The 27330-nt window shown below is 36.7% G+C and overlaps 1 protein-coding gene across 4 annotated transcripts in view; it reads left to right on the plus strand.

Annotated features, from left to right (window-relative positions):
• Window positions 1-27046, plus strand: part of DNA2 (DNA replication helicase/nuclease 2) — a 51239-nt gene extending 24193 nt beyond the window's left edge. For 3 of the 4 annotated variants that reach the window (XM_045842120.1, XM_045842121.1, XM_045842122.1), the window contains 15 exons: window positions 340-457; window positions 1304-1469; window positions 3307-3501; window positions 6722-6952; window positions 10990-11106; window positions 11184-11293; window positions 11568-11677; window positions 12319-12543; window positions 19694-19887; window positions 19977-20066; window positions 20151-20355; window positions 21809-21898; window positions 22499-22681; window positions 25306-25452; window positions 26268-27046. In XM_045842120.1, the coding sequence (XP_045698076.1) occupies window positions 340-457; window positions 1304-1469; window positions 3307-3501; window positions 6722-6952; window positions 10990-11106; window positions 11184-11293; window positions 11568-11677; window positions 12319-12543; window positions 19694-19887; window positions 19977-20066; window positions 20151-20355; window positions 21809-21898; window positions 22499-22681; window positions 25306-25452; window positions 26268-26336 (2250 nt within the window). In that variant the 3' untranslated portion in view covers window positions 26337-27046. The remainder of the gene's footprint in view (window positions 1-339; window positions 458-1303; window positions 1470-3306; window positions 3502-6721; window positions 6953-10989; window positions 11107-11183; window positions 11294-11567; window positions 11678-12318; window positions 12544-19693; window positions 19888-19976; window positions 20067-20150; window positions 20356-21808; window positions 21899-22498; window positions 22682-25305; window positions 25453-26267) is intronic. The other variant, XM_045842123.1, reaches the window with a different exon arrangement.
• The last annotated feature ends 284 nt before the right edge of the window (window positions 27047-27330 follow it).

Below are 27330 nucleotides of genomic sequence, written 5' to 3' on the forward strand. Positions count from 1 at the left end.
TTAACTTATTTTTAACAGGAAAAGTACTGTCTAAAAACTGTTAACTTCAAAATGTAAAACATAGTTTCATTTCTCTCTTTAATTTATTGGAAACCTAAATATTTACTAAGAAAAATTTGAAATATTAAAACTGAGAAGCAAAGACTGTTTTGTGGAAATTAAATGTTTGACATTGGATTTATAGTGTTACCTTTGCTAATTTGGCTCATGTTATTTTCAAAATGGATATAGCTTAATTTACCTTTGATTTTAAAATTACAGTATGTATTGATTGCAAAACTTGTATGGAAAAGCAGAAATTTAACGTTTTATTTGACAGAATGTACATTGTTTTCACAGCTGGTTCTGTATACACTGCTCAGTCAGGAGAGAAGATCCGATCCAGAGGCAGGCCTGCTCCTCTACCTGAAGACCGGCCAGATGTACGCTGTGCCTGCCAACCATCTCGATAAAAGAGGTTGAGCTGTTTTCTCTCAGTTTCACTTCTCCGGATTTTGTTTGTTTGTTTTTCTCTTCAGCTGTTGGTGATATGTACATGCATACCTCAAAGGTATTGCAGGTTTGGTTCCAGATCACTGGAATAAAGTGAATCTGGCAATAAAGCGAGTCACATAGATTTTTTGGTTTCTTAGTGCATATAAAGATTATGTTTACATTATCCTGTAGTCTAATAAGTGTGCAATAGCATTATGTCTAATAAAGTAATATATACTTTAATTTAAAAATACTTTATTACTAAAAAGGCTAGACATCATGCAAGTCATAATCTTTTTGCTGGTAGAGGGTCTTACTTTCAATTCGTAAAAAAACACAATGTCTGTGAAGTGCAGTGAAACAAGATGTGCCTGTATTTATACCTGACAGTAGCTCACTGTACTTATTAGGACTAAAAACTGGTTGTAATTTGTAGTTGTGGTATTTGTAAAAAGAACTTTAACTATGTAGTATAGTTAAACATTAATCTTTTAAAATTTTACTGTACAAAACTATTTTAAACTTCCTATCCCATACTCTAGATAGCTGTATATATCCTTAGCACTCAGCTGATAAAACACCAACTTCACAATATGTACTAGATATGAGATACATGATTGTTGAAAGAATTTATCAAGTGAACAAAAATTGGAGAAATTATACCAAAATGTTAACAGTGGTTATTCTAGTGTAGTGGGAAATATGAATATAGTTCTATACTTTTTTAATGTTTTTAAATCTGAAAGTTTTACTTATGCAGTGGGAAAGGTATATTGTATAATAAACTTCACTTAATTTTTAAAAGACAACCACCTTTTTTCCTCCATAGAATTATTAAGACTAAGAAACCAGATGGCATTCTCTTTATTTCACCGTATTAGCAAATCTGCTACTGGAAATGAGAAGACAAAGCTTGCTCCTTTGCCACAAATAATTGAGGAACAGCAAACCTGTAAATATTGTTCACAAGTGGGCAACTGTGCTCTTTACAGCAGGTAAACACACTGTCTTTCAAAAATACTAACTTCAGTTAAGTAGGTACTCGACTCAGAACGATTTGACATTGTTGTCTGGTCTGGCATTGATAATTTTATTTAGTCATTTTTTTCCATGTGTATTTCTATGGAAGAAAGCACAGTTCATAATTTATAACAAGCCTGTTTCCTTAGGGAATAATAGAATGCATTTTAAACTTTGGTTAAGAAAAATGTAATATGTAGTATAGGCATTGTGAATACAATACAACGTAAATGGCTTTTTCAAGAAATCTTTTACTTCTTAGCTGCTACTTTATTTTCAGGCATTTTACAGTTAAAAACAGGGCAGTTTCTTCCAGACACACAGTTTAGTGTGATCTGATGGACTTGTCTTGTTTACATGTGCCTATTGTATTACACATGGGACATTTTCTAGCTGTCTTATAAACAGTCACATATATGCCTTCGTAGGCCAGTGAAAGTTTTGAAGGACACAAAAAAGTAGTTAGGTGTAAATACAGACTAGGAAAGAAGATCAAATAAGAACCAAAATTCTAATTCAGCCTGGAAATTCACAGAAAGGACTTTAAAAACTATTGTATCAAAAGACCTCTTAAGAGCAGAGGACTATGAATCATGGGAAGTCTGGGCCTATATTATAAGCACATTGTTTTGAAATCTTATGTTTTATTGTTAATGTTTTGTAGGCTATTCTATGACATATTTGTTTCTGTATAAAATTTTAGAATTAGCATTAAGCAAAATTGATACTCTAGATGATTCTCGTACTTTTTATGTTGACTTTCTTATGACACAGAGCTGGATGTACAAATATTGTGATTTTAAGAAATGCAGTTGTAGAAAAAGCCAAAACTTGCTACATATAGGTATGAAGACCAGTGTATACCAAATTTAAGTAATTGTTAGGGACATAGCCACTGAAGGCAAATAACATAGTATTGAGTCTTAAGTATTTTGTTTTGTAAAAAGCCATTTGGCTTGTAAAATATTGAAATGACTTTTTTTGTTAGATTTTATTTATTTATTTTTAGAAAGGGAAGGGAGGGAGAAAGAGAGGGAGAGAAATATTAATGCGTGGCTGCCTCTCGAGTGCCCCCCATGGGGGACCCAGACTATAACCCGGGCATGTGACGTGGATGGGAATCAAACCAGCAACCCCTCAGTCTTCAGTATGGCTCTCAATACACTGAGCCAAACCAACCAGAGCTGAAATGACTTTAAAAAGAATTAGGGCCATGGCTGGTGTAGCTCAATGGACTGAGTGCCAGCCTGTGAAGCAAAGGATCACTGGTTTGATTCCAGTCAGGGCACATACCTGGGTTGTGGGCCAGGTCCCCAGTGTGGGGCACGTGAGAGGCAACCACACATTGATGTTTTTCTCCTTCTCTTTCTTTCTCCCTTCCCTTCTGTCTAAAAATAAATAAATAAAATCTTTTAAAAAAAGAAAAAAGAAAGAAAATTAGGGGCTGTAGTGATAAGTTATGGTGATCACCATATATGTATACTTATTTTATTTTACTATTTATTTACCTTAAAGATTTTATTTATTTACCGTTAGTGAGAGGGGAAGGGAGAAAGAGACGGAGAGAAACATTTATGTGTGAGAGAAACTTTGATCCGTTGCTTCTCACACTTGCCCCAACCCAGGACTGAGCCTGCAAGCCAGGCATGTGCCCTGACCAGGAATGGAACACTCAACCTTTTGGTTTGCAGGATGGCACACAACCAAATGAGCCACACCAGTCAGGGCTGTATTTATTTTAGAAATACCTCATTTTATAGCCAGCCAGCAAAATATTTTATACACATCTCTGACTTGGAGCTTTATTTTTAGAGCAGTTGAACAACAGACGGACGACAGTTCAGTCCCCATTGGCATGCTGCCCCAAATAAAAGAAGAAACCCAGCACCTCAAGCTTACCCACTTAGAATATTTCAGCCTTTGGTGTCTAATGTTAACTCTGGAGTCACAATCAAAGGACAACAAAAAGAATCACCAAAATATATGGTTGATGTCTTCTTCAGAAATGTAAGTGGTATATTTAATACAGTAAAACTTCAATAATTTGGATTAGCTAGTAGGATGTCATTAGAAATTCATGGCATTGAATGCTACATTAGAGATTATGTAGCATGTTAAAGACATGCAGTTTCATGTATGCATGCTAACTCCAGATGGCTGTCAGTAAATTGTTTCTAAGTAGAGCACCACTGTTAAATATTTTCAGTAGGATAAATTTGTCTCTGGAAATCTTATTTTTTTTAAAGGTTTTATTTATTTATTTTAGAGAGAGGGGAGGGGTGAGAGCAAAAGAGGGAAGGAAACATTGATGTGGGTTGCCTCTTGTGCACCCCCGCACTGGGGACGTGGCCTGCAACACAGGCATGTGCCCTGACTGGAATTTGAACTGGTGACCCTTCAGTTCGCAGGCTGGCACTCAATCCACTGAGCCACACCAGCCAGGGCTAGAAATCTTACTTTAAAAAGTATTAGTAAATCCTTTTTTATTAATGAAAAAAGTATAAACTCGAGTATACCATAAGGTAAATTTTGATACTGGGTTTGCCAAAAAGGTTGTTTAGTTTTTTCCGTACAATAGCTCTAGTTAGTTGTTTTTAACTTCATTTGAAACAATTTTATTCGATCATATTGTGACAGCTGTCATATCAGCATGTATTTTAAAAACTTATCAAAATTGATGAATTTTTGTTTCCATTTTAATGTTGAGGATGGAAGAAAATATGCAACATTTTGCTTTATTATTTCAAGAAAGGTAAAAATGCAACTGAAACACAAAAAAAGATCTGTGCAGTATATGGAGAAAGTGCTGTGACTGATTGAACATGTCAGAAGTGGTTTGTGAAGTATCTTGGTTTACTGATATTTTGGCAAGTAATTCCTTGCTGTGAGCTGTCTTATGCATTGGAAGATATATTTAGCAGCAGCCATGGCCTCTGCCCACTAGAAACCAACAGCAGCAGATAGCTGACATACTCAGAATATCCAAATCAATAAAGTTACTAGTGAAAAATGAAAAATGTATCTTTTATTTTATAGAAAAAATGTAACAGACTTTTTAGCCAACTCAATATATTGGTAGAGTGCAAATGAAGGAATTTTTACTTTATAATTTAAACACTAGTATTTAGAAAATATACAGTTTTTTAAAAACATATTTTACTTATTTATTTTTAAAGAGAAGGACAGAAAAAGAGGGAGAGAAGCATCAATGTGCAGGAGGTGTGCAAGAGAAACATCGATCAGTTGCCTTTTGCATGCCCCCAGCTGGGGACCTGTCCCACAACCCAAGCATGTACCCTGACTGGGAATTGAACTGGCAACCTTTTGGCTTGCAGGCTGGTGTTCAATTCACTTAGCCATACCAGCCAGGATAAAAGTTTATAGTCTTAGTATTTTTTGTTTTATTTTATAGTCTTCATTTATTTATTACAAAATATAGGATGGGGCAAAAGTAGGTTTACAGTTTTCTTTAATATATTTTATTGATTATGCTATTACAGTTGTCCCATTACCCCCGCTTCATTCCCCTCCACCCTGCACACCCTCTCCCACCCACATCCCCCCCTTTAGTTCATGTCCATGTGTCATAAGTTCTTTAGCTTCTACATTTCCCATACTATTCTTGCCCTCTCCCTGTCTATTTTCTACCTACCATCTATGCCACTTATTCTCCATACCTTTTCCCCCTCTCTCCTCCTCCCACTTCCCTGTTGCTAACCCTCCATGTGATCTCCATTTCTGTGGTTCTGTTCCTGTTCTAGTTGTTTGCTTAGTTTGTTTTTGTTTTTGTTTTAGGTGTGGTTGTTAATAATTGTGAGTTTGCTGTCATTTTACTATACATGTTTTTTATCTTCTTTTTCTTAGATAAGTCCCTTTAACATTTCATAAAATAAGGGCTTGGTGATGATGAACTCCTTTAACTTGACCTTATCTGAGAAGCACTTTATCTGCCCTTCCATTCTAAATGAAAGCTTTGCTGGATAGAGCAACCTTGGATGTAGGTCCTTGCCTTTCATGACTTGGAATACTTCTCTCCAGCTCCTTCTTGCCTGTAAGGTCTCTTTTGAGAAATCAGCTGACAGTCTGATGGGAACTCCTTTGTAGGTGACTGTCCCCTTATCTCTTTCTGCTTCTAGGATTCTCTCCTTCATTTTTACCTTGGCTAATGTAATTATGATGTGCCTTGGTGTGTTCCTTCTTGGGTCCAACTTCTTTGGGGCTCTCGGAGCTTCCTGGACTTTCTGGAAGTCTATTTCCTTTGCCAGATTGTGGAAGTTCTCCTTTATTATTTGTTCAAATAAGTTTTCCACTTGTTGCTATTCCTCTTCTCCTTCTGGTATCCGTATAATTCAGATGTTGGAATGTTTAAAGATATCCTGGAGGTTCCTAGGCTTCTCCTCATTTTTTTGAATCATTTCTCCATTCTTTTCTGTTTGGTTATTTCTTTCTTCCTTAATATAGGTCTTGCATAGTATTTTTCTCTATTTAGTCGCTTTTTATATATTTGTTACTCTCCATAGTGAATACTGATAATAATGTGACTTTAGAAATAATTAGACCATTATTTGCTTAACACTAGACTTCTAAACAGGAAACATTACAGTGGAGAAAGTTTAACTGGTTATCCATAGACTATGTAAGTACAGTGAATTGCCGAGTGTACATGCCAACAAGCTTCTGAAGTGTATAGTGTTTAATAGTAGTGCCCGAGAGACAATAAATGCCTAATACTTACTTTCTAGAAGGAGTGGAATTATCAGTTTGCTTGCTGTTACTGTAATAACAGTAATTATAAATCCTTGTATAAACACTGAAGAAATAGCTTAGTGTTTTCTTCACATCAGATTTAGGAAGAGATCATTACAGTTTGTCTTCCTTAATGTTATGGTACACCCAGGACGTGGAGGTGTCCTTCAGGGATCAAAATTCTGGCCCACATGCTGCTCAGAGATCCCAGCCTGTGATGCAACAGGGAGTTGCTCCCTAGCAGGTGTGTGGAGGCCTGTTGGTGGGAGATTACGCATTTTAAAAAAGCTAACAGAGAGAATGTTTCCTTAGCATTTCTAAAATTCCAGTGTGGAGTGTGGAATATGTAAAACCGACAGACTCAATGTTAGCATTAGAGTTTCTAGGGGTCCAATGAAGAAGGAAATTGTGGAAAACTGCAAATACAGTATTTATATATGTGATGTAAATGGAAGCTTTCTCTATCTTTTTTGTTTTATAGGGAGCAGAGTGGCAACTGCATTGGAAACCTGATCAGAACAGAACATGTAAAGACAGTTGGTGATGGACAATATTTACATAATTTCCAACGTAAAAATGGTGCCATGCCTATCACAAATCTAATGGCAGGTGACAGAATTATTTTAAGTGGAGAAGAGAGAACACTATTTGCTTTGTCTAGGGGATATGTAAAAGAGATTAGCAGGACGACAGTAACCTGTTTATTAGACAGGTAATGACATGTTCCCTTTTTGGGTGTAGGGGTAACAGCTTTATTGAAATATAATTCATATACCATACAGTTCATCCATTTAAAGCATACAATTCAATGGTTTTTAGTATATTCACAGAGTTATGCCCATCACCAAAATCGATTTTAGAACATTTTCATTACCCTACAGAGAAACCCTATACCCCTTAACAGTCACTCTTCAGCCCTAGACAACCACCAGGTTTTTTTGTCTCTATAGATTCATTGTTCTGAACATTACATATAAATGTGAATATACAATATGTTGTCTTTTTGAAAAAGATTTTATTTTTAGAGAGAGGGGAAGGGAAGGAGAAAGAGAGGAAGAGAAACATCAGTGTGTGGTTGCCTCTCACACATCCCCTACTGGGGACCTGGCTTGCAACCCAGGCATGTGCCCTGACTGGGAATCGAACCAGCGACCCTTTGCTTTGTAGGCTGGCACTCAGTACACTGAGCCACACTAGCCAGGGCACAATATGTGGTCTTTTGTGACTGGCTTTTTTCACTTTGCCTACTGTTTATTTGTTTGTTTGTTTGTTTGTTTGTTAGCCTATTCTCACTGTTATTTCTCACTGTTAGGTGTGATGTTAACTGTAGGGTTTTGATAGGTATTCTTTATGAAGTTGAAGTTTCTATCTTGAGTTTACAGAGTGGTTTTTTGTTATTTTTTTAATCACAAATGAGTGCTGGAATTTTGTCTAATGCTTTCTTCTGTATCTATTGGTTTAGTCATGTGATTTACTTACATTAATTGAGGTAAAAATTCACGTAACATAAAATTAGACCATGAATTATTTTAAATTTTTTTAATCTTTACCCAAGGATATGTTTATTGATTTCAGAAAGAGAAGAAGGGAGATAGAGAGAGAAACATTGAGATGAGAGAGAAACATCTGTCAGCTGCCCCCTTCATGCCCCAACTGGGGATCGAACCTGCAACTTAGATATGTACCCTGGCTGGGAACAAATCCTCAACCCTTTGGTTCACAGGGTTATGCTCTAACCAGCTGAGCCACCTGGTCAGGGTCATTAATTATTTTAAAATACACAGTCCAGTGGCATTTAACAGTATTGTGCAACCATCACCTGTCTCTAGTTACAAGATGTTTTTTACATCCTGAAAGTAAACGTACCCATTAAGCAATCAATTTCTTTTTTAATTTAATTTAATTTTTTTAATCCTTACCCGAGGATATTTTTCATTGCTTTTAGAGAGGTGAGGCTCAGGGGACAGACAGACAGACATTAATATGAGAGAGAGACATCTGTTGGCTGCCTCCTGAATGTGCCCAGATGGAGGGATTAAACCTGCAACCTAGGTGTGTGCCCTGACCAGGAATCAAACCCACAACCTTTTGGTTTACAGGGTGATACTCCAACCAACTGAGCTACGCTGGCCAAGGGAAGTCATCGCTTTTCACTGTCCCCTCCCTCCCGTGCCTGGCAACAACTAATTTGCTTTCTGTCTCTATAGATGTACCTCTTCTGGATATTTCATATAAGTAGAACCATATAATATGTGATATTTTTTGTCTGACTCTTGTTTATGAGGTTCATCTGCATTTCATCATTTATCAGTACCTCATCTTTTCCTTTTTTTAAAGTACCCCATTTCTTTTTATGGCTGAATAATATTCTGTTACATAGATAAGCCACATTTTATTCATCTGTTCACCAGCTGATAGACGTTAGAGTTATTTTCACTTTTTGGATGTTATGGCTAGTGTTGCTATAAATATTCACATACAAATTTTTGTGTGAATGTATTTTTATTTCCCTTTGTGGATACATCATAGTGGAATTGCTGGGTTGTGTACTAATTTTATGTTTGACATGTTGAGGAACCACCAAACTGCTAATCTTTTGCTCAGTGCATCACATCCCATAGTGCTAATGTGGACACAGTCTTTTCTAGTTCTCACGGCCACGGGTGCCGTGGACAGGACAGACATCCTGTGTTCAACATAGAGCTTGTTTCTCCTTAGCACTTTGGTCACTCACCAGTTCATTCCCTGCTGTTTAAAAAATGATTTTTTTCCCATTTATAGTTGTGACATTTATCTCAGTTAAAACAACACAGGTTGATTAAAGAAAAATATTAAGTAAATAATAGAAAAGTTGCTATAAAATTTTGTGGCACAGTCTAATATCCATGTTTATCAATAGCCATGTCCCCCTCTTCCTGTACTGCCAGCCATCCTTGCTCTGACGTGCAGCATATGTCACCATTTCTTCGTGGGTAGAGATCGGTGACTGGGGTGCAGTGACTCCTGGGCACCTGCAATGGAGATGTCCAGGCTGTTCTCTCCCAGTCATCCCAGTTAAGCTGTAGCCGGTGCTAGCCTGGGTTTTGTGCTATGGGAGTATGAGCCACAATACTTGTGTTGTCTATTAAGATTCTCTGCAGTCTTTGTAGTATTTATTTAGTGACTACCATGTGTTAGGTGCTTTGCAAATCCTTAAGGAATTATGGTCTTGTGGGTAGACAAATACATAAATGTGTGTTCAGTCTAATATGACAAGTGTTTAGATTGCTGGAAACACCAAGGAGAGACATTCAGCCCAATTTTAGGAGGTTCAGGGAAGGTTTTTGAAAGGGGTCATATACCAGGGGGATTTAGGTGAGGGAGTTAGAAGAGAGTGGTAAAGTGGGGATAAAGGGTGTTGGAAACTTGCCTTGGAGTGGTGAACATACAATGCAGTATACAGATGTTGTATTATAGAACTGTACACCTGATTCCTGTATAATTTTATTAACCAGTGTCACCCTAGTGAACTCAGTAAAAAAAATAACAAAAAATAAAAAAGAGAGAGAGAAAGAGGTCATTTTGAATCTCAGTAAGTTAGCCTGCTGAAGTAATGTGGGCAGAGTATTCCAGACAGAGGGGACATGGTATGTAAAGGCATGATGCTGTCATGTAGTGTGAAGTGGAGCATTCAGGAAAGTGCAGGTAGTTTTTTCTAGAATGTGAAAGATAAAGGAATGATTGGAGAGGTCAGATTGAAGGTGGTCTTATATGTTAAGAAGTTTTGACTTTATTCAGCTGTGCCAAAGAGTTTTAAACAGAAGACTGATAATCATACTTGCTTTTTTTCCTGTGGATACACTGTGGAGAGTAGCATTAGTTGATGGAGGCAAAACTGAAAGCAGAGAAACCAGGACACTGCTGTAATAGCCCAGGCTCCAGGTGAATGAGGGCAGGGTGGGTTTGGCAGAGAGGCTGGAGTGACTTTGACAAGTACTTAGAAAGTCAAGCTGGCTGGCATTTGAATGCTCACTGGGTATCCAGGTTGAGAAGTCGGTGAGAAGAGGGAAGGATCAAGGCAGCAGTGTAGATGCAAGAGCTGTTGGCTGAGGTCAGGACCATGGAAGGAGGATCAGGTTTAGCAGGGACGAAGCATTGTGCAGTTTTGGATATACTGAGCTTTCTTAGCCAAGGTTTTAACCAGGTGGAAAGACCTTGCTACCTACTGGATATCCAAATCTGAAGCTTGGGTGAGGAACCAGGTGGGAGAAGAATGTGAGGTCAGGCCTAAAGATGAAGATTTGGGATTTAAAGCCATGTGATGGCATGGCACCTAAGGGAAAATGACAAGAAAGAGCAGTAGAAGGGACCATTGGGAACACCAGGGTTTGATGGGCTGCTGGTGGAGTGAAAGAAGGTGCCAGGAAAGAATCCTGTGCTCCAGGCCCATGGAGGGAGAGCCTTGGCTCAGGATCCTTCTAGGGCTGTGAGCCCAGGATTGCAAGGTCAGGTGAATTGTTGGCAATTGTTATAGGTTCCTGATATTGGCCTTTTTACCTTGGTGCCTTGTGCTCTCTCTCCCCTTCTCCCTTTTCCCACAATCCAAGACTTTGTACTCTTTGATTGCCAAGTATGAATTACGGGCTGGTAGCCATTTTAATAGCTACCCTGGCCCATTTGCTCTTTTTCCAGACAGCAGTGTATTTCTTGTATAATTGACTGACTATGTTGAGTGAAAAACATTCATGTACATCTGTGTTCCTGTTTTAGGAACTTGTCAGTACTCCCAGAATCAACTTTGTTCAGACTGGACCAGGAAGAAAAAAATTGTGATATAAATACCCCATTAGGAAATCTTTCTAAATTGATGAAAAATACTGATACCAGGTTTGTAACAGTGAATGAATTTTAATTTTATCTCACTTTCCTAAGAAATATTACTAAAAGCATTTTTTTCTTTGCAGCCAAAAACTTCGAGAGTTAATCATTGACTTGCGTGAACCTCAGTTTATATCCTATCTCAGTTCTGTTCTTCCACATGATGCAAAGGATGCAGTTGCCTCTATTCTAAAAGGTCTGCTACCAGCCTGTCTGCTTCCATTAATTATTTTGGTTCTGTTTATAGTTTAATCTACATTATAGTTTCGTGTTTTATTAATTTTTATGCAGTTACAGTTTTTAGACAGTCTTTTTGAAAGTAGTTTCCATATTTTTTTAATATCACCATATTTTCTCACTTTGCAAAGATATATTGAAGAAATTTGAATGGCAGCTACTTTTATAAAATAATTAATTTGCTCATTGAAATTCAACATACTTTTTCCTGTTATTTTTAAATTTAAATGTAGGCTTGAATAAGCCTCAGAGGCAAGCAATGAAAAAGGTACTTCTTTCAAGAGACTACACACTCATCGTGGGCATGCCTGGAACAGGGAAGACAACTACAATATGTACTCTTGTAAGACTCTTGTGCTTTTGCTTAGATACTAAATATGTAAATCAGCTTCTCCTTTGTTCAGAGATTGTGATGTTTGCTACCAAAAGGGCTGAATTTTAACTCAAAGTGTCTTTATTTCAAATTAACATTTTAGGATGACATGAGAAATAGAAAAGTTAAATTACAGATAGTTGTAATCATGTTGTAGGTTTCTTACATTTAGGATTGTCTGATGTCTCTGTTTTGGTGGTATATGTATCATTGTTATGTTTCCCTTCCTTTTAAAAAAATAAATTATATAGAGGTGGTTTGAATAGATTTTCTTGGATTTTTTTCATATTGGTAAATTTCTGAGTAGTAATTTACTGATTACTCATGATAATAGCAGATGTTTATTGATTGATACTGTTCAAATTTTATATGTATTTAACATCATTAATATTCAAATTTTATATGTATTTAATTAACATCATTAATAGCATAATAATGCCATGTTACTTTCATAAAACATTTTGGCCTTATAATTTTAAAAAAGTTACTTGGTTCTATTCTTAGACAGGCTTCCTATTAAGTTTTCTGACTTTATTAGAAAAATATGAGCATATTAAAAATGATCCGGAATTGAAAGTAATGCTGGTTTCCTTTCTCTTACTCATTGTTAGGTAAGAATTCTCTACACCTGTGGTTTTAGTGTTTTATTGACCAGTTATACACACTCTGCTGTTGACAATATTCTTTTGAAGTTAGCCAAGTTTAAAATAGGATTTTTGCGCTTGGGTCAGCCTCAGAAGGTACATCCAGATATTCAGAAATTTACAGAGGAGGAAATTTGCAGATCAAAGTCTATTAAATCTTTAGCTCTTCTAGAAGAACTCTACAATAGTCAAGTAAGTACAGTATGGTATAATAATGCTGATTAATAATGCTGATACTAATTTCTGTAGCCAGAATGAGGGGGGAAACAGCACTCTGGGAAATTTAGTCACATTGACCAAATTTGCACATAATTGATTCGTGTAAACCTCAAGACCAATTTACTAATTTATAGTTTGCTGTTTGCTTCTGAAATGAAATGAGATTTTTGGTTTAAAATATCCCAGTAAAGGAAAACTCTGTCTCTCTCTACTCACAACACTTTTGACACTAACTATGTGGAGTTACTGCAGACCCCACAAGTTAAGGGCTTAGTCCCACAAGACTGCCCCCTACTTCAGTTTAAATTGCAAATCAGGACCTCTTGTGCTACTGAATAGCTAGCTGTAAACTGGGGTTTCTATAACCTCCTCCTTGGGTTAAGTAATTGTTAGGATGGCTCATAGAACACAAGAAAGTGCTTTACTTACTATTACTGAATATCTTATATGGGATACAATTCAGGAACAGCCAAATGGAAGAGATGCTTAGGGTACTTAGGATGCTTAGGGTGAACTACCCTCCCAGCACCATGATGTGTTAGCCATGCCCCTTTGGGATTTTTATGGCGAGTCCATCATGTAGGTCTGATTAATCATTTGCCACTGGTGATTGGTCAATCCCCAGCCATCTTCTTGGAGCTGGAGGAATGGATGAAAGTTCTAACCCTATAATGACGTGAGTGGTTCCACTGGCAACCAGCTCCCATCTTCAGTGTCACCTCATTTCAATAAATTCTGGTTTGGCTGAAAGGGGCTAATTGTGAATAACAAAAGATATTCCTCTCTCCCCCGTCACTCAGGAAATTCCAAGGGTGTTTAGGAGCCCTGTGCCAAGAATTAGGAGGAAGGCCAAATATATATTCCCTATTATATCATACTATCACACCTAGAAAACTATTAATCAGGATTCTTTTAGTGAGTTTGAATTAGAAGCAATGGCACATGAACAGTCTTGTGATGGGTTTTTCTAGTCTTTGGTATAGAACCTAATTTATATTTTATTATTTAACTTTACATCTATATATTTTTACTAGGAGGTCTTAACTGGTATTTTTGTCTTAAAAAATCATCTAAAATAAATTACATTTATAGGCTATTCTTTTAACTCCTTTGTCTAATATCTACGCCAATTATTTAAAAAAATTTGAAGTGTGATTTACTGTTTAAAAATTAAACTTTTTCTTTTGAGATAATTATAGATTCACATGCAGTTTTAAGGAACAATACAGAGATCTTGTGTATCCTTTGCCTGATGGTAACATTTTGCAAAACTGTAGTGAACTATCAGAACCAGGACATTGACATTGACCCAGAATAGTTAGCTTTGTTATCACAAGTAACAAAGTAGCTTTGTTACCACAAGTAACAAAATTATCTTTGTTAGCTTTGTTACCAAAGTATAATAAGATACTTTGTTACCACAAGTATCATTCATGTCACACTGTTATAACTTTACCCATTTCTTTCCCATCCCACCCCTCCTTAAACTCTGATAACCACTTACCTGTTCTCCATTTCTATAATTTTGGTCATATCAAGAATGTTATATAAATGGAATTATAGAGTTTGCAACCTTTTGGGATTGGTGCTTTTCTCTTACCCCAGTGCTCTGGAGATTCAGATCACTGCATGTGTCAATAATTTGTTCCTTTTTTACTGGTGAATATTGGTCCATTGCATGGATGTACCACAATAGTTTAACCAGTCACTTATTGAAAGACATCTGAGTTTTTTCCTATTTTTAGCTATTAGGAGTAAAGGTACTATAGACATTTGTGTACAGGATTTTATGTGAATGTAAGCCTTCATTTCTCTGGGATAAATGCTCAGGGGTGCAATTTCTGGGTCATTTGGTTGTTTCATATTTTGATTTTTAGAGATCTACCAAACTGTGTTTCAAAGCAGCTGTAACAGTTTATACTTCTACCATCAATGTATGAGTGATCCTTATCAGCATGTGTTATTGGTGTTACTGTTTTTCATCTTGGACATTCTGATTGGTGTATAGTGATATCTCATTGTATTTTTCTCTAAGGCAGCGATTTTTCAATCTTTTTCATCTCATGGAACACATTAAATAATTACTGAAATTCTGCAGCACACCAAAAAATTTATATTTTTTGATGATCTGACAAAATATAGGTATAATTTTTTAATGTATTTTATTGATTATGCTATTATAGTTATTCCATTTTCCTCCTTTTATTCCCCTCCACCCTGCACATCCCCTCCCACCTGCATTCCTCCCTTTTAGTTCATGTCCATGGGTCATACATATAAGTTCTTTGGCCTCTACTTTCCCCATACTATTCTTAACCTCCCCCTGTCTATTTTCTACCTATCATTTATGCTACTTATTCTGTGTACCTTTTCCCTCCCTCTCCCCCTTCCATTCCCCAAATGATAACCCTCCATATGATCTCCATTTCTGTGATTCTGTTCCTGTTCTAGTTGTTTGCTTAGTTGGTTTGGGGGGTTTTTTTTAGGTTCAGTTGTTAATAGCTGTGAGTTCTTTGTCATTTTACTGTTCATATTTTTTATCTTTTTTTCTTAGATAAGTCCCTTTAACATTTCATATAATATGGGCTTGGTGATGATGAACTCCTTTAACTTGACCTTATCTGGGAAGCACTTTCTCTGCCCTTCCATTCTAAATGAAAGCTTTGCTGGATAGAGCAATCTTGGATGTAGGTCCTTGCCTTTCATGACTTGGAATATTTCTTTCCAGCCCCTTCTTGCCTGTAGGGTTTCTTTTGAGAAATCAGCTGACAGTCTAATAGGAAGTGCTTTGTAGGTAACTCTCTCTTTTTCTCTTGTTGCTTTTAAGATTCTCTCCTTCTCTTTAATCTTGGGCAACTTAATGATGATGTGCCTTGGTGTGTTCCTCCTTGGGTCCAACTTCTTTGAGACTCTCTGAGCTTCCTGAACTTCCTGGAAATCTATTTCCTTTGCCAGATTGGGGAAGTTCTCCTTCATTATTTGTTCAAATAAGTTTTTAATTTCTTGCTCTTCCTCTTCTCCTTCCGGCATCCCTATGATTCGGATGTTGGACCATTTAAAGATGTCCTGGAGGTTCCTAAGCCTCTCCTCATTTTTTTGAATTCTTGTTTCTTCATTCTGTTCTGGTTGAATGTTTCTTTCTTCCTTCTGGTCCACACTATTGATTTGAGTTCTGGTTTCCTCCCCTTCACTGTTGGTTCCCTGTAGATTTTTCTTCATTTCAATTTCACATGATGCAACCTTCATTGCTGCCTGGGTCTTTTTTTTTTTTTTTTTAAAGATTTTATTTATTCATTTTCAGAGAGGGAAGGGAGGGAGGGAGAGACAGACAGACAGACAGACAGACAGACATCAATGTGCGGTTGCTGGGGGTTATGGCCTGCAACCCAGGAATGTACCCTGGCTGGGAATCGAACCTGGGACACTTTAGTTCCCAGCCCGTGCTCAATCCACTGAGCTACGCCAGCCAGGGCTGCTGCCTGGGTCTTTTTTATGCTGTTGAAGTACCCAGTGAGTTCCTGGAGCATATTGATAACCAGTGTTTTGAACTGTGTGTCTGATAGGTTGGCTATCTCTTCATCACTTAGTTGTATTTTTTCTGGAGCTTTGAACTGTTCTTTCATTTGGGCCTTTTTTATTTTTTTGTTTTGTTTTATTTTGTTTTGTTTTGGTCTCAGTGCGCCTGTTAGTAGTAAGGGGTAGAGCTTTAGGTGTTCACCCGGGCAGAGCAACCCATGTTTCTGGGTTGTGACGCTGTTTGTGGGGGAGGAGTCTGAGGTGGAACAATGCTGGTTGCTCTGCTCTCTGCTAGTTTTCAGTCACTTCCCCTGCTTCCCACAAGCAACTTGGGCCCTTCTGGTGCTGATTCCCTGGTGGGTGGGTTTGTGTACATTTTAGGACCCTGTGGGTCTCTCCAACTAACTCTCCTGTGAGGCTGGGAGTTTCTCCTTCTGCCTCAACCCCCACAGGTGTTTTCAGTCAGAGATTTGAGGCTTTATTTACTGATACTGGATCCTTGGGTAGTGTGGTTGATCCCTGCCCCCTGCCCCATTGTTCCTCCTGGTTTATCTGCATGCGAATGTGGGACCGCAGGTCCTCCAGCCACTACCTTCCTGTGAGTCCTCTCTGACCAGCTGCCCATCTCTGCCCCTCCTACTGGTCTAGATGAATATTTTTTCTTTAACTCCTTGGTTGTTGGGCTTACATATAGTTTGATTTTCTGTCAGTTCTGGTTGTTTTTTGTTTTTAAATTGGTTGTCGTCCTTGTTTTGGTTGTGCGAGGAGACACTGTGTCTACCTATGCCTCTATCTTGGCCGAAAGTCCCAAATATAGGTATAATTTTGATTCATTCACACTGGATGCCTATTGTTGTTTTGGCTGTTGTCATTTTTTTATTTGATAATTTAAGGGAAAAGAGGTCAGTGCCCCTGACTAAAATAGTCAGGTATTGCAACTTTTAAAAATTCTTGTAGCACACTTGTTGAAAATAGCTACCTAATGGTTAGTTATGGTTTTGTGTGTTTGTTAGCCATCTGTATATCCTCTCTACTAAAATGTCTCTTCATATCTGTTGCCCATTTAGATTGCTTATTTTTTAATGCTGAGTTTTGAGACTTCTTTATATATTTTAGATATTAGTCCTTATTGGATATGTAATTTGTGAATATTTCCCCTGTAGCTTGTTTTTCATCCTCTTCACTGGGTCTTTTGCAGCAGGAAAGGTTTTAATTTCAATCAAGTCCAGTATATAATTTTTCATGCATTCTGTTTTTAGTGTCAAGTCTAAAAACTCTGTCTAGCTGCAGATGCTGTAAGTTTCCCGTTTTTATTTTTTTCTAAAAGCTTTATACTTTTATGTTTTATATTTAAGTCTGTTACCATTTTGAGTTCATTTTTGTACAAGGTGTGAGATTTAGGTCAAGGTTCATTTATTTGCTTGTTTTGATGTCCAGTTGCACTTCTTGAAAAAATCCTTTCATTCCTCCATTGAATTGCTTTTGCACCTGTGTTAAAAAAATTTGTGGGCATATTTGAGTGATATAAAAATTCTCAACACTATACTCATAAACTGAATTCAGCAGCATACTAAAAAGTTTATATATGATGAACAAATGGGATAATTCAACAAATGAAAATCAGTATGATACTCCATTTTTTTTACTCTCAACATGACTTTTATTAAAGTCGAAGTGATTTCCTTGTAGTGTTTAGCTAGGACATGTTTTTTTATCTACTCTGCCAAACTCTACCTTTTACTTGGTATCTTTTTTTTTTTAATAAAAGATTATTTATTTATTTTTAGAGAGAGGGGAAGGGAAGGAGAGAGGGAGAGGAACATGACTGTGTGGTTGCCTCTCACATGCCCCCCACATCAGGGACCTGACCCACAACCCAGGCATGTGCCCTGACTGGGAATCAAACCAGCAATCCTTTGGTTTGCAGGCTGGCACTCAATCCACTGAGCTACACCAGCCAGGGCTCTTCTAGTACTTTTTACAGCCCCTTCTCTAGGACTGTGAGGACATGAATGTTAGATCTTTTGTTATGTTCCACAGGTCAGTGATTACATAATTTCTATAATTATTTAAATTAAAACATTTTTAATTACAGTTGACATTCAATATTATATTAGTTTCAGGTGTATGGTATAGTGGTTAGAAATTTATATAACTGATGAAATGATACCTCCATAGGTCTAGTACCCACCTGATATTATACATTATTACAATATTATTGACTACAACCTATAATCAATCCCCATGACTATTCTGTGACTGCCAATTTGTATCTTAATTCCTTCATCTTTTTCACTGAGCCCTGAAATAATTTCTATTTTTCTGAGTCTCTGTTCACTGATTCTTTCCCCTGCCTCCCAATGTTGAGCCTGTTTTGTGGTCTTTTAAAAATTTGGTTTTTGTACAAGTATTTTCAGTTCTAAAATTTGATTCTTATATCTTTTGTTTCTTTGCTGCAATTTTCTATTTTGTTTAGACGTGTAATGTTTTCATTTGATTCAAATATGTTCATAATTGCTCATTTAAACATTTCTCAGGGCTGCTTTAAAATCTTTGTCACATGATCCTAATGTCATCTTGGTGTTGGCATCTGTTGATTGTTTTTCTTCATTTAGTTTGAGATTTTCTTGGTTCTGTGCATAATGAGTGATTATTTTGGATGAAACCTGAGCAATTTTATATAATGTTATTTAAAACTTGTTTTCAGCCCTGGCCAGTGTGGCTCGGTAGATTGAGCTGCTGCTGCGAACCAAAGGGTCGCCAGTTCCATTCCCAGTCAGGGCACATGCCTGGGTTGCGGGCCAGGTCCCCAGTAGGGGGTATGTGAGAGGCAACCACACATTGATATTTGTCTCCCTCTCTTTCTCTTCCCCTCTCTATAAAAATGAATAAGTAAAATATTAAAAAAACACAAACTTTTGTTTTTAGCTGGCTTCCTCTGACACTTCTGGTAGGACAAGAGGATATGCTACCTCATTACTGCCAGGTGGGAGTTGAAGTCCAGGTTCCACACTCAGCCTTATTGACACATAAGGTGGGGGGGCTCCTCATTACTTCTGGATACGGTGGAAGTCCAGGCTCTCCGCACAGTCTCCAGTGACATTGCAGGTAGGGGCATATAACCAGCCAGCGGGAATGGAAATCCTGGTTCCCTGCTTGGCTTTCTCTGGTACTGCCCCAATAGGGTATTGTGGAGCGCTGCTATAACATCTTGCGACAGTTGGGGTCTAGCTTCCTAGTTCAGTCGCTGCTTGCATTGGTAGTGGGTGAGGCCACAGTTTTTTCTGTGGTGTTCGGCTAGAGTAGAGTGGTTACTGTATACAAGTTTTCTGTTTACTAGGCTTCTTATCTGTTCCTTTGGCTTCTGTTGGAGCTGGGTTTGGCCTGCAAACTTGAGAATTGTTAGGGTGTTTGGAAAATTTATTTTTTTTCAATTTGTAGTAAAAATTAAACTTTTTTGCATGTTGTATCTTAGAATTAAATAATATTGGGGAATTCCTGTTATTGGAGATGAAAGTCTTTTTATATTTTTTAGTTTCAAAAATAGGAAAAAGAAGTTACATTTTTTGGACATATTAAATAACTGGTCTATTTTCTTTGTCTTTAGCTTATAGTTGCAACAACATGTATGGGAATAAACCATCCAATATTTTCCCGTAAAGTTTTTGATTTTTGTATTGTGGATGAAGCATCTCAAATTAGCCAACCAGTTTGCCTGGGGCCCCTTTTTTTTTCTCGGAGATTTGTGTTGGTAGGGGATCATCAGCAGCTTCCTCCCCTGGTGCTAAACCGTGAAGCAAGGTAAGCAGACATTGAAGTTTTAACTTTAAATTAGATTCTTTTTAAGGGACAGTTACAGTACACTGATGAGCCTCAATTTATGTTGACAGAGCTCTTGGCATGAGTGAAAGCTTATTCAAGAGGCTGGAGCAGAATAAAGATGCTGTTGTACAATTAACTGTGCAGTACAGAATGAACAGGTATTTGTAACGGTGGCAGCTACGAGGGATTTCCGTGTTTGTTTTCATCCACCAAAACTAAAACTATTTTTGTAATTCTCTTAGTAAAATCATGTCCTTAAGTAATAAACTGACATATGAAGGAAAGCTGGAATGTGGATCAGACAAAGTGGCCAATGCAGTGATAAACCTACCTAACTTTAAAGATGTAAAGCTGGAACTGGAATTTTATGCTGATTATTCAGAAAGTCCTTGGCTGATTGGAGCATTTGAACCAAACAATCCTGTTTGTTTTCTTAATACAGACCAGGTAAAGGAAAACAAAACAACTTTTTTGGGGGGGCTTTTCTCCTTTTTTCCTATTTAAATTCTGCAGTTTTCAACAACAAATGCCTCATTAGAGCATAGCAGTAAAAGTAGTATACTTCTTGTACACTTTTGCAACACACGCAAAATTTTTTTGTAGATCCATTATCATTGGGAGGAGGGTTTTTTGAGGATTGACAGATATCAAAATTGACTTTTAGTAGGAAAGCTAGGAAGTGAACTCAAGAGTATAATTACATTTCCTAGAAAAGAAACTGGCATTAATAGTGTCCAAGGGCTGGGTTTGCAAATGGACACAAGATATGACAAATTTTTGTCCTTTTAAAGATTTTTTTAAAAATAGACGTTATTTTTTCTAGAGTAGTTTTAGGTTCACAGCACAATTGAGCTGAAAGTAAGGAAGTTTCCTGACCCCACTTATACACATAAAAACCTCTTTACAAACTTGGCATTAAACAAAAATCTTCACAAGGACCTTAAATGACTTATTTCTAGGAACTAAGAATAAAGTTTTGACCCTATACCCCTACAGTTTGTTTTACATAGTGCTTCTCAGCATTGATTTAGAAGTCTTTATGTAAGTTCAAATAAAAATATAGTGTCCAATTACATGTATGCATATTATTCTGAAATGTATCATTTGTTATTAAGATGGTGGAGTTAGGTGATTGTTAAAAATGGGGCCTAATTGTGCATACATTCTTGGAATTTTCATTCTCTTGGATATTGCCCTGAGCATTTCAGGTTCAAGAATTAACACTTGGAGGTGGGCAGATTCTAGGAAATTCATTTAAATAAGCTGATTTCACAGATGACTGCTTTCATAAACCACAGTTTAATTTATTAGTTAATTTACAGTACAATTATTTACCTCACTAATGATTGCTCAGGTTCTTTATTTTTATTACTCAGGTTTTCTCTTTCTTAGCATCAGGATTCCAAATAAGTTCTATTAAAAATAATCAAGGTTAGTTAGGGATATGTAGAGCAAAATAGTCCCTGGGGAATTTTACCATGTGTTGTAGAACCCGGGGAACTTTATCTGCTCCATTATTTGTGTAAAAGGCAACAAGAAAATGGAAAGAGCACAGATATTGGAGCCAGATCTAAGTTTTCATTCCTAGTGCCATGATTCATTGTGAGCCCTTGAGCCTTATCTTTTTTGGCCTTCGAGTCCTTAACATGGGGGATTACAAAGTAAAGCATGTGAAGCCCCATGTGCGGTCGGCTTTCATAGAAATTTTAGTCTGAACTGTGGCATGTTTAAGACGGTTGCCTCTGGATGGCTTTCTGAAAGTGAATAATCTCATTTCAACTTTTAAGATGAAGAAATTTTTCAGCTGTCTCCACAACTGGCAGTACAGCCTCTTACAGCTACCTGTGTGCTCTTAACTTTAGAGATTATTTACAAGCAGGATGCTTATTTTTCTATATAGGTTCCAGCACCAGAACAAGTTGAAAAGAGTGGTGTGAGCAATATAACAGAAGCCAAACTCATTGTCTTCCTGACTTTGACTTTTATTAAGGTAATTTAGTATTTTACTTTGAGGGCAAATTAATATTTGCAAAGTAAAAGAATGTTAGAATGCAAGGAACTTGAGATATAGTAGCATTTACCCTTGTTTATTAAGAGAACTGAAGTCTGATTGTTTCATTTTGAGAAAATTTATCCCAGACATGTAATTTTTTTATAATGGCATTTTGGGTTTCTTTTTAGGATAACTTGTAACATCAAATAATTCTGATTGTGTCAATATAGTGCTGTTGTCGGTGTGATTGGGGATCGGAAACGTCAGTGGGAGTTGGATAGCAGAAGTTGAAATGTATATTTTTATGCTTTTTTTGTATGGCAGCAGTGGTCTAGTGGCATGCAAACCTTTACACTGCCACGAACTCCTAAAAATCAGGGGGCAATGTTTGAGGAAATTATTTCAGCTCGGGAAATGTGAATTTTGATTTAGAACAAACTCAATAATTATATTTACTCCTTGTCTTAGGAATATCTATTAGAAACATCAGTTGGGCACATTATGTAGTAAACATTTAATTTAATGAATTTAGTAAAGCTTAAATAACAAAAATCAAGCAAGATTTTAAAAATTTTACATTGTGTTTTTTCTGTTTAGGCTGGATGTAATCCCTCTGATATTGGTATTATTGCACCATATAGGCAGCAGTTAAAGATCATCAATGATTTATTGGCACATTCATCTGTTGGGGTGGTTGAAGTTAATACAGTAGACAAATACCAAGGAAGAGACAAAAGTATCATTCTAGTGTCTTTTGTTAGAAGTAATCAAGATGGAACGGTAAGTTAAGTGTATTTTCTGCTGATTTGTCTGGGACATATTTTTATTCCTCTTTTTTAAAGAAATTGTAAAAACACAGAACATAAAATTTACCAACCTAACTATTTATAAGTGTATATAGTTCAGTAGTGTTAAGTATATTCACACTGTCATGCAACAGATCTCCATAACTTTTTATTTTGCAAATTGAAGCTCTATACCTATGAATAACAACTCCTTAATTCCTTCCCACTCCAGCCTGGCCACCACCATTCTGCTCTATGTCTCTATGAAGTTGACTACTCTAGGTACCTTATACAAGTGGAATCTTAGAATGTTTGTCCTTTTGTAAGTGGCTTACTTCACTTAGAATGATGCCCTCAAGGTTCATCCATGTTGTAGCATGTGACAATTTCCTTATTTTTAAAATCTCAATGATATTCCTTTGCATGTATATGCTACTTTTGTTTATTCATTTATCCATAAACATGCATTTGGGTAGCTTCTACCTCTTGGCTATTGCATTTGGGGCATTTTATTTTCTAAAATTATTTTATTGTTGTTCAATTACAGTTGTCTGCATTTCCCTCCACTGCTCCCCACAACCTCAGCCAAACCCTGCTCTCTCCCTTGTTTCCACCTTCCCCGTTGGTTTTGTCCATGCGTCCTTTATAGTAGTTCCTGAAAACCCTTTCCCCCATTATCCCCTCCCGCCTTCTCTCTGGTTACTGTCAGATTGTTCTTACTTTCAGTGTCTCTGGTTATATTTTGCTTGCTTTTTTCTTTTGTTGATTATGTTCCAGTTGAAGGTGAGATCTTATGGTATTTGTCCCTCACCACCTGGCTTATTTCACTTAGCATAATGCTCTCCAGTACCATTGATGCTATCACAAAGGGGAGGAGCTCCTTCTTTCTTTCTGCTACATAGTATTCCATTGTGTAAGTGTACCATAGTTTTTTGATCCACTCACTTACTGATGGGCACTTAGGTTGCTTCCAGCACTTGGCTATTGCAAATTGTGCTGCTATGAACATTGGGGTGCATAGGTTCTTTTGGATTGGTGTTTCAGGGTTCTTAGGTTATTATCCCAGCAGTGGAATTGCTGGGTCAAAAGGCAGTTTCATTGTTTTCTGAGGAGCATTTGGGGCATTTTAAATATAAGGCTTTCTCAGATATACTTTTAGATTTATAGATAATTCCAGTTTTTGTTTTATTTTCATTTTTACCTCTTCTTGATTTTTTTCTTGATTATGTGATACTTTTATATGGTTGTAAAAATGTGCATAGTAAAAAGTCTCCCTTCTACCATATTCCTTTTCTACTCAGTTTTTATACTCACAGATAATTACATTTTTCGTTTTTTTAATAACCTTCTAGAATTTCCTAGGCATATACAAGCAGATGAGAATCAGTATTCATAGTTCCCTCCTTTTTACACAAAAGGTGAAAATATATTATTCTGAACTTTTGCTTTGTCACTTAATTAAATAGCTTGGGGATCTTTTTTATGTCAGCACACAGAGATTTCATTCTGTTCTTACTGTTACATGGTTTTCCATTATACAGGGTCTGGCACAAATAATGCCCCTTTTTTATTACAGAATTTTTTATTACAAAATCATAAGCATGTAATTCTGTAACATATCGCACTGAAGCACACCATATGACATTTTAGGTAAAATGTCCAAATTGAAACTATTAATTATTACACCCATATTATTACCCCACCAACCACACTCCAGCAGCTGTTACACATGCCGGACCCTATATGTATGTGTCATGGTGTAATTTAACCACTCCCCTGAGTCTTCTACTTTTATTACTGTAACAAACAATGCTACAATGAATGGAAGATAGCTTTACTTTTTGTTTTTAATATGTATCTAATAATTTTAGATTATGGCTAGGATATCACACCAAAGATGAAATATTTGAAGTTGATATTGTGGGCAAATGTTTACAAAAGTCAAGATTTTTAAATGTGTTGATGAATCTTTTTTGCTATATGTATATATATGTATATATATGTGTGTAACTTTTAAAATTGATGTTGAAGTACAACTGTCTTCATTTTCCCCTCACTACTCCTCTCTGTCCCACCCACCCCCACCTCCCACCCTCGATCTTAAACTAACCCCTTTGGCTTTGTCCATGAGGCCTTCATATATATATTCCTTGACGACCCTTCCCCTATTTTCCCCCATTATTCCTCTCCTCCTTCCCCTCTGGTTACTGTCAGTTTATTCTTTATTTCAATGTCTCTGGTTATATTTTGTTTGCTTTTTTGTTGTTGTTGTTGATTAGTTTCCATTTATAGGTGAGATTATATGGTATTTGTTTTTCACCACCTGGCTTATTTCACTTAGTGTTATGCTCTCTAGTTCCATCCATGTTCTCGAGAAGGGTAGGAGCTCCTTCTTTCTGCTGCATAGTATTCCATTGTGTAAATGTACCACAGTTTATTGACCCACTCATTTGCTGACGTGCAGTATATATTTTTAAAAGTAATAAAATAACCTTTCCCTGGTGGTCTATTGGTTAGCATTAAAAGTAATAAAACAGTTCAAGACAAATTGTGTTCTTTGCCAGAACAAACCCAAATATATAAGAAACCTCAAATAATTGAAAATTACCTATCTTTCAGCTTGGTGAACTCTTGAAAGACTGGCGACGACTTAATGTTGCTATTACCAGAGCCAAACATAAACTGATTCTCCTGGGATGTGTGTCCTCACTAAACCGCTATCCTCCTTTGGGGAAGCTACTTTGCCATCTAAACTCGGAAAAATTAATATCCTTTTTGTTTTCTATATGGTCACATTTGATTGTGCTATTTTGAGTACTTTATTTATGTACTTGCATAAATTAAAAATTCAGTGTCTTTTGTTTTCTGGGGGCATATTTCAAACATCTGATTCTACAAAGAGGAGACAGAAAACCATTCACAGAAAGTGGTTTTAAGCCAAAAGTAGAATAATGAAGGTGATGGAGGATAATGTGTGAAGTGAGAAAGGGGGGGGAAGGGACTTGATCTGTTGCCCAGTGAACAGAGTGTATGTTTCCTAGATGCATCTAGGATAACTGGTTCTGTCCTCTGGTTTCTGTCATCCCAAATTATAATCCTCTGTTAAAAATATAGTATAGCCTTGACTGGTGTGGCTCAGTGGGTTGAGCATCAGCCTGCAAACCGAAAGATGGCTAGTTCATTTCTTGGTCAGGGCACATGCCTGGATTGCCGGCCAGGTCCCCAGTGGGGGTTGTGCGAGGGGCAGGCACACATTGATGTTTCTGTCTCTCCTTTCTCCCTCCCTTCCCCTCTCTCTAGGGATAAATAAAATCTTTTTAAGAAATGGAGAATTATTTCTTGCCATAGTATAATTTATTTTAAAAATAGATCTCATCTTTTAAAAAAAATTATATGGAGGTGTTAGGCTAAAATACATAAACCTTATTGCATAAGTACATTATTTTCCATAGAATGCCATACAAATCTTTGTAATTTTTAGCAGTCCTGTAAACCAAGTTATGAAATATTAAATAATTATGTCATAAATGTTTTATGTGGTTCCATAGTGTGTTGAATATATCTTCCTTAATTTATTTTACATCATTGATCTGCCATCAGGAGAACATGAAAGTCTTTGTTATGTATTGGGTGATTTTCAAAGAAGGTGAAACACGGTTTTCCTTTTTCATAGTGATCTTCTCTAACAGTTTCCTTTTATGAGTCATTTGGGCATGTTCTAAAGTCAGCACCTGGTTAGGCTGTGGAGATAACTTTTATCCTAAGGGTATGAAATGATGTAAATGTACTCTGTTCAGAGTTGCAGGTTTGTGTGTACGTGTTTGTATAATCTTGTTAAGCATAATGTTCTATCACCATACAAAATTTAACACTATTTTTCAGTACAGGTATACTCAAAACTGAAAAGTCTAAATTTATAGTACTATATATGTGTTTTTATGTGACCTACAAAGAATTTGATAAATGTTTACCAGCTTTTGAGATGGACTTTTGGGGGGATCTGAGGTTTAAACTTTTAAGTTTAAAATTTCAAGATTAACTTGTTTTGTAGATTTTTATCATATTTTATTTGCAATGCAGGTAAAGAAAATTGATTTGTTTGTTTTTTTTTTCATTTAAGTACAATCTTATGGTGATGAGAACATGGGTGTGAATTTTTTTTTGAGATTCCTAATCCAAATCTATTTTGCTGTTTTTCCCTTTTTATTTCTGGTGTCAGATATGCTTTCACTTAAAAACCTAGCCTTTTTGCCCTGGCCAGTGTGACTCAGTGGATTGAGAATCAGCTTGCAAACTAAAGGGTCACCAGTTTGATTCCCAGTCAGGGCACATGCCTGGGCTGTGGGCCAGGTCCCCAGCAAGAAGCATGTGAGAGGCAGCCACACACTGATGTTTCTCTCCCTCTTTCTCTCTCCCTTTCCCTTTCTAAAAATAAATAAATAAAAATAAATAAAATCTTTTTTGAAACAAAGTCCTAGCCTTTAAACTATAAGTTGATTATTTCCAACTAATTTCTACTTCCTTCTTGCTCTCCCACGTGTTATTTTTAGTATTCAGTATTGTAGAGTAGATTTTGACATAAAGGAAAATAATTCTTATTCTTCTTTAGAAATTTTGTTGCTGAATCAATAACAAATTAAAAAT

The sequence above is a fragment of the Phyllostomus hastatus genome, unplaced genomic scaffold (genome assembly GCF_019186645.2).
Source record: "Phyllostomus hastatus isolate PE091 unplaced genomic scaffold, TTU_PhHast_1.1 phas_contig_38, whole genome shotgun sequence".
In the NCBI taxonomy this organism is placed as follows: Eukaryota; Metazoa; Chordata; class Mammalia; order Chiroptera; family Phyllostomidae; genus Phyllostomus; species Phyllostomus hastatus.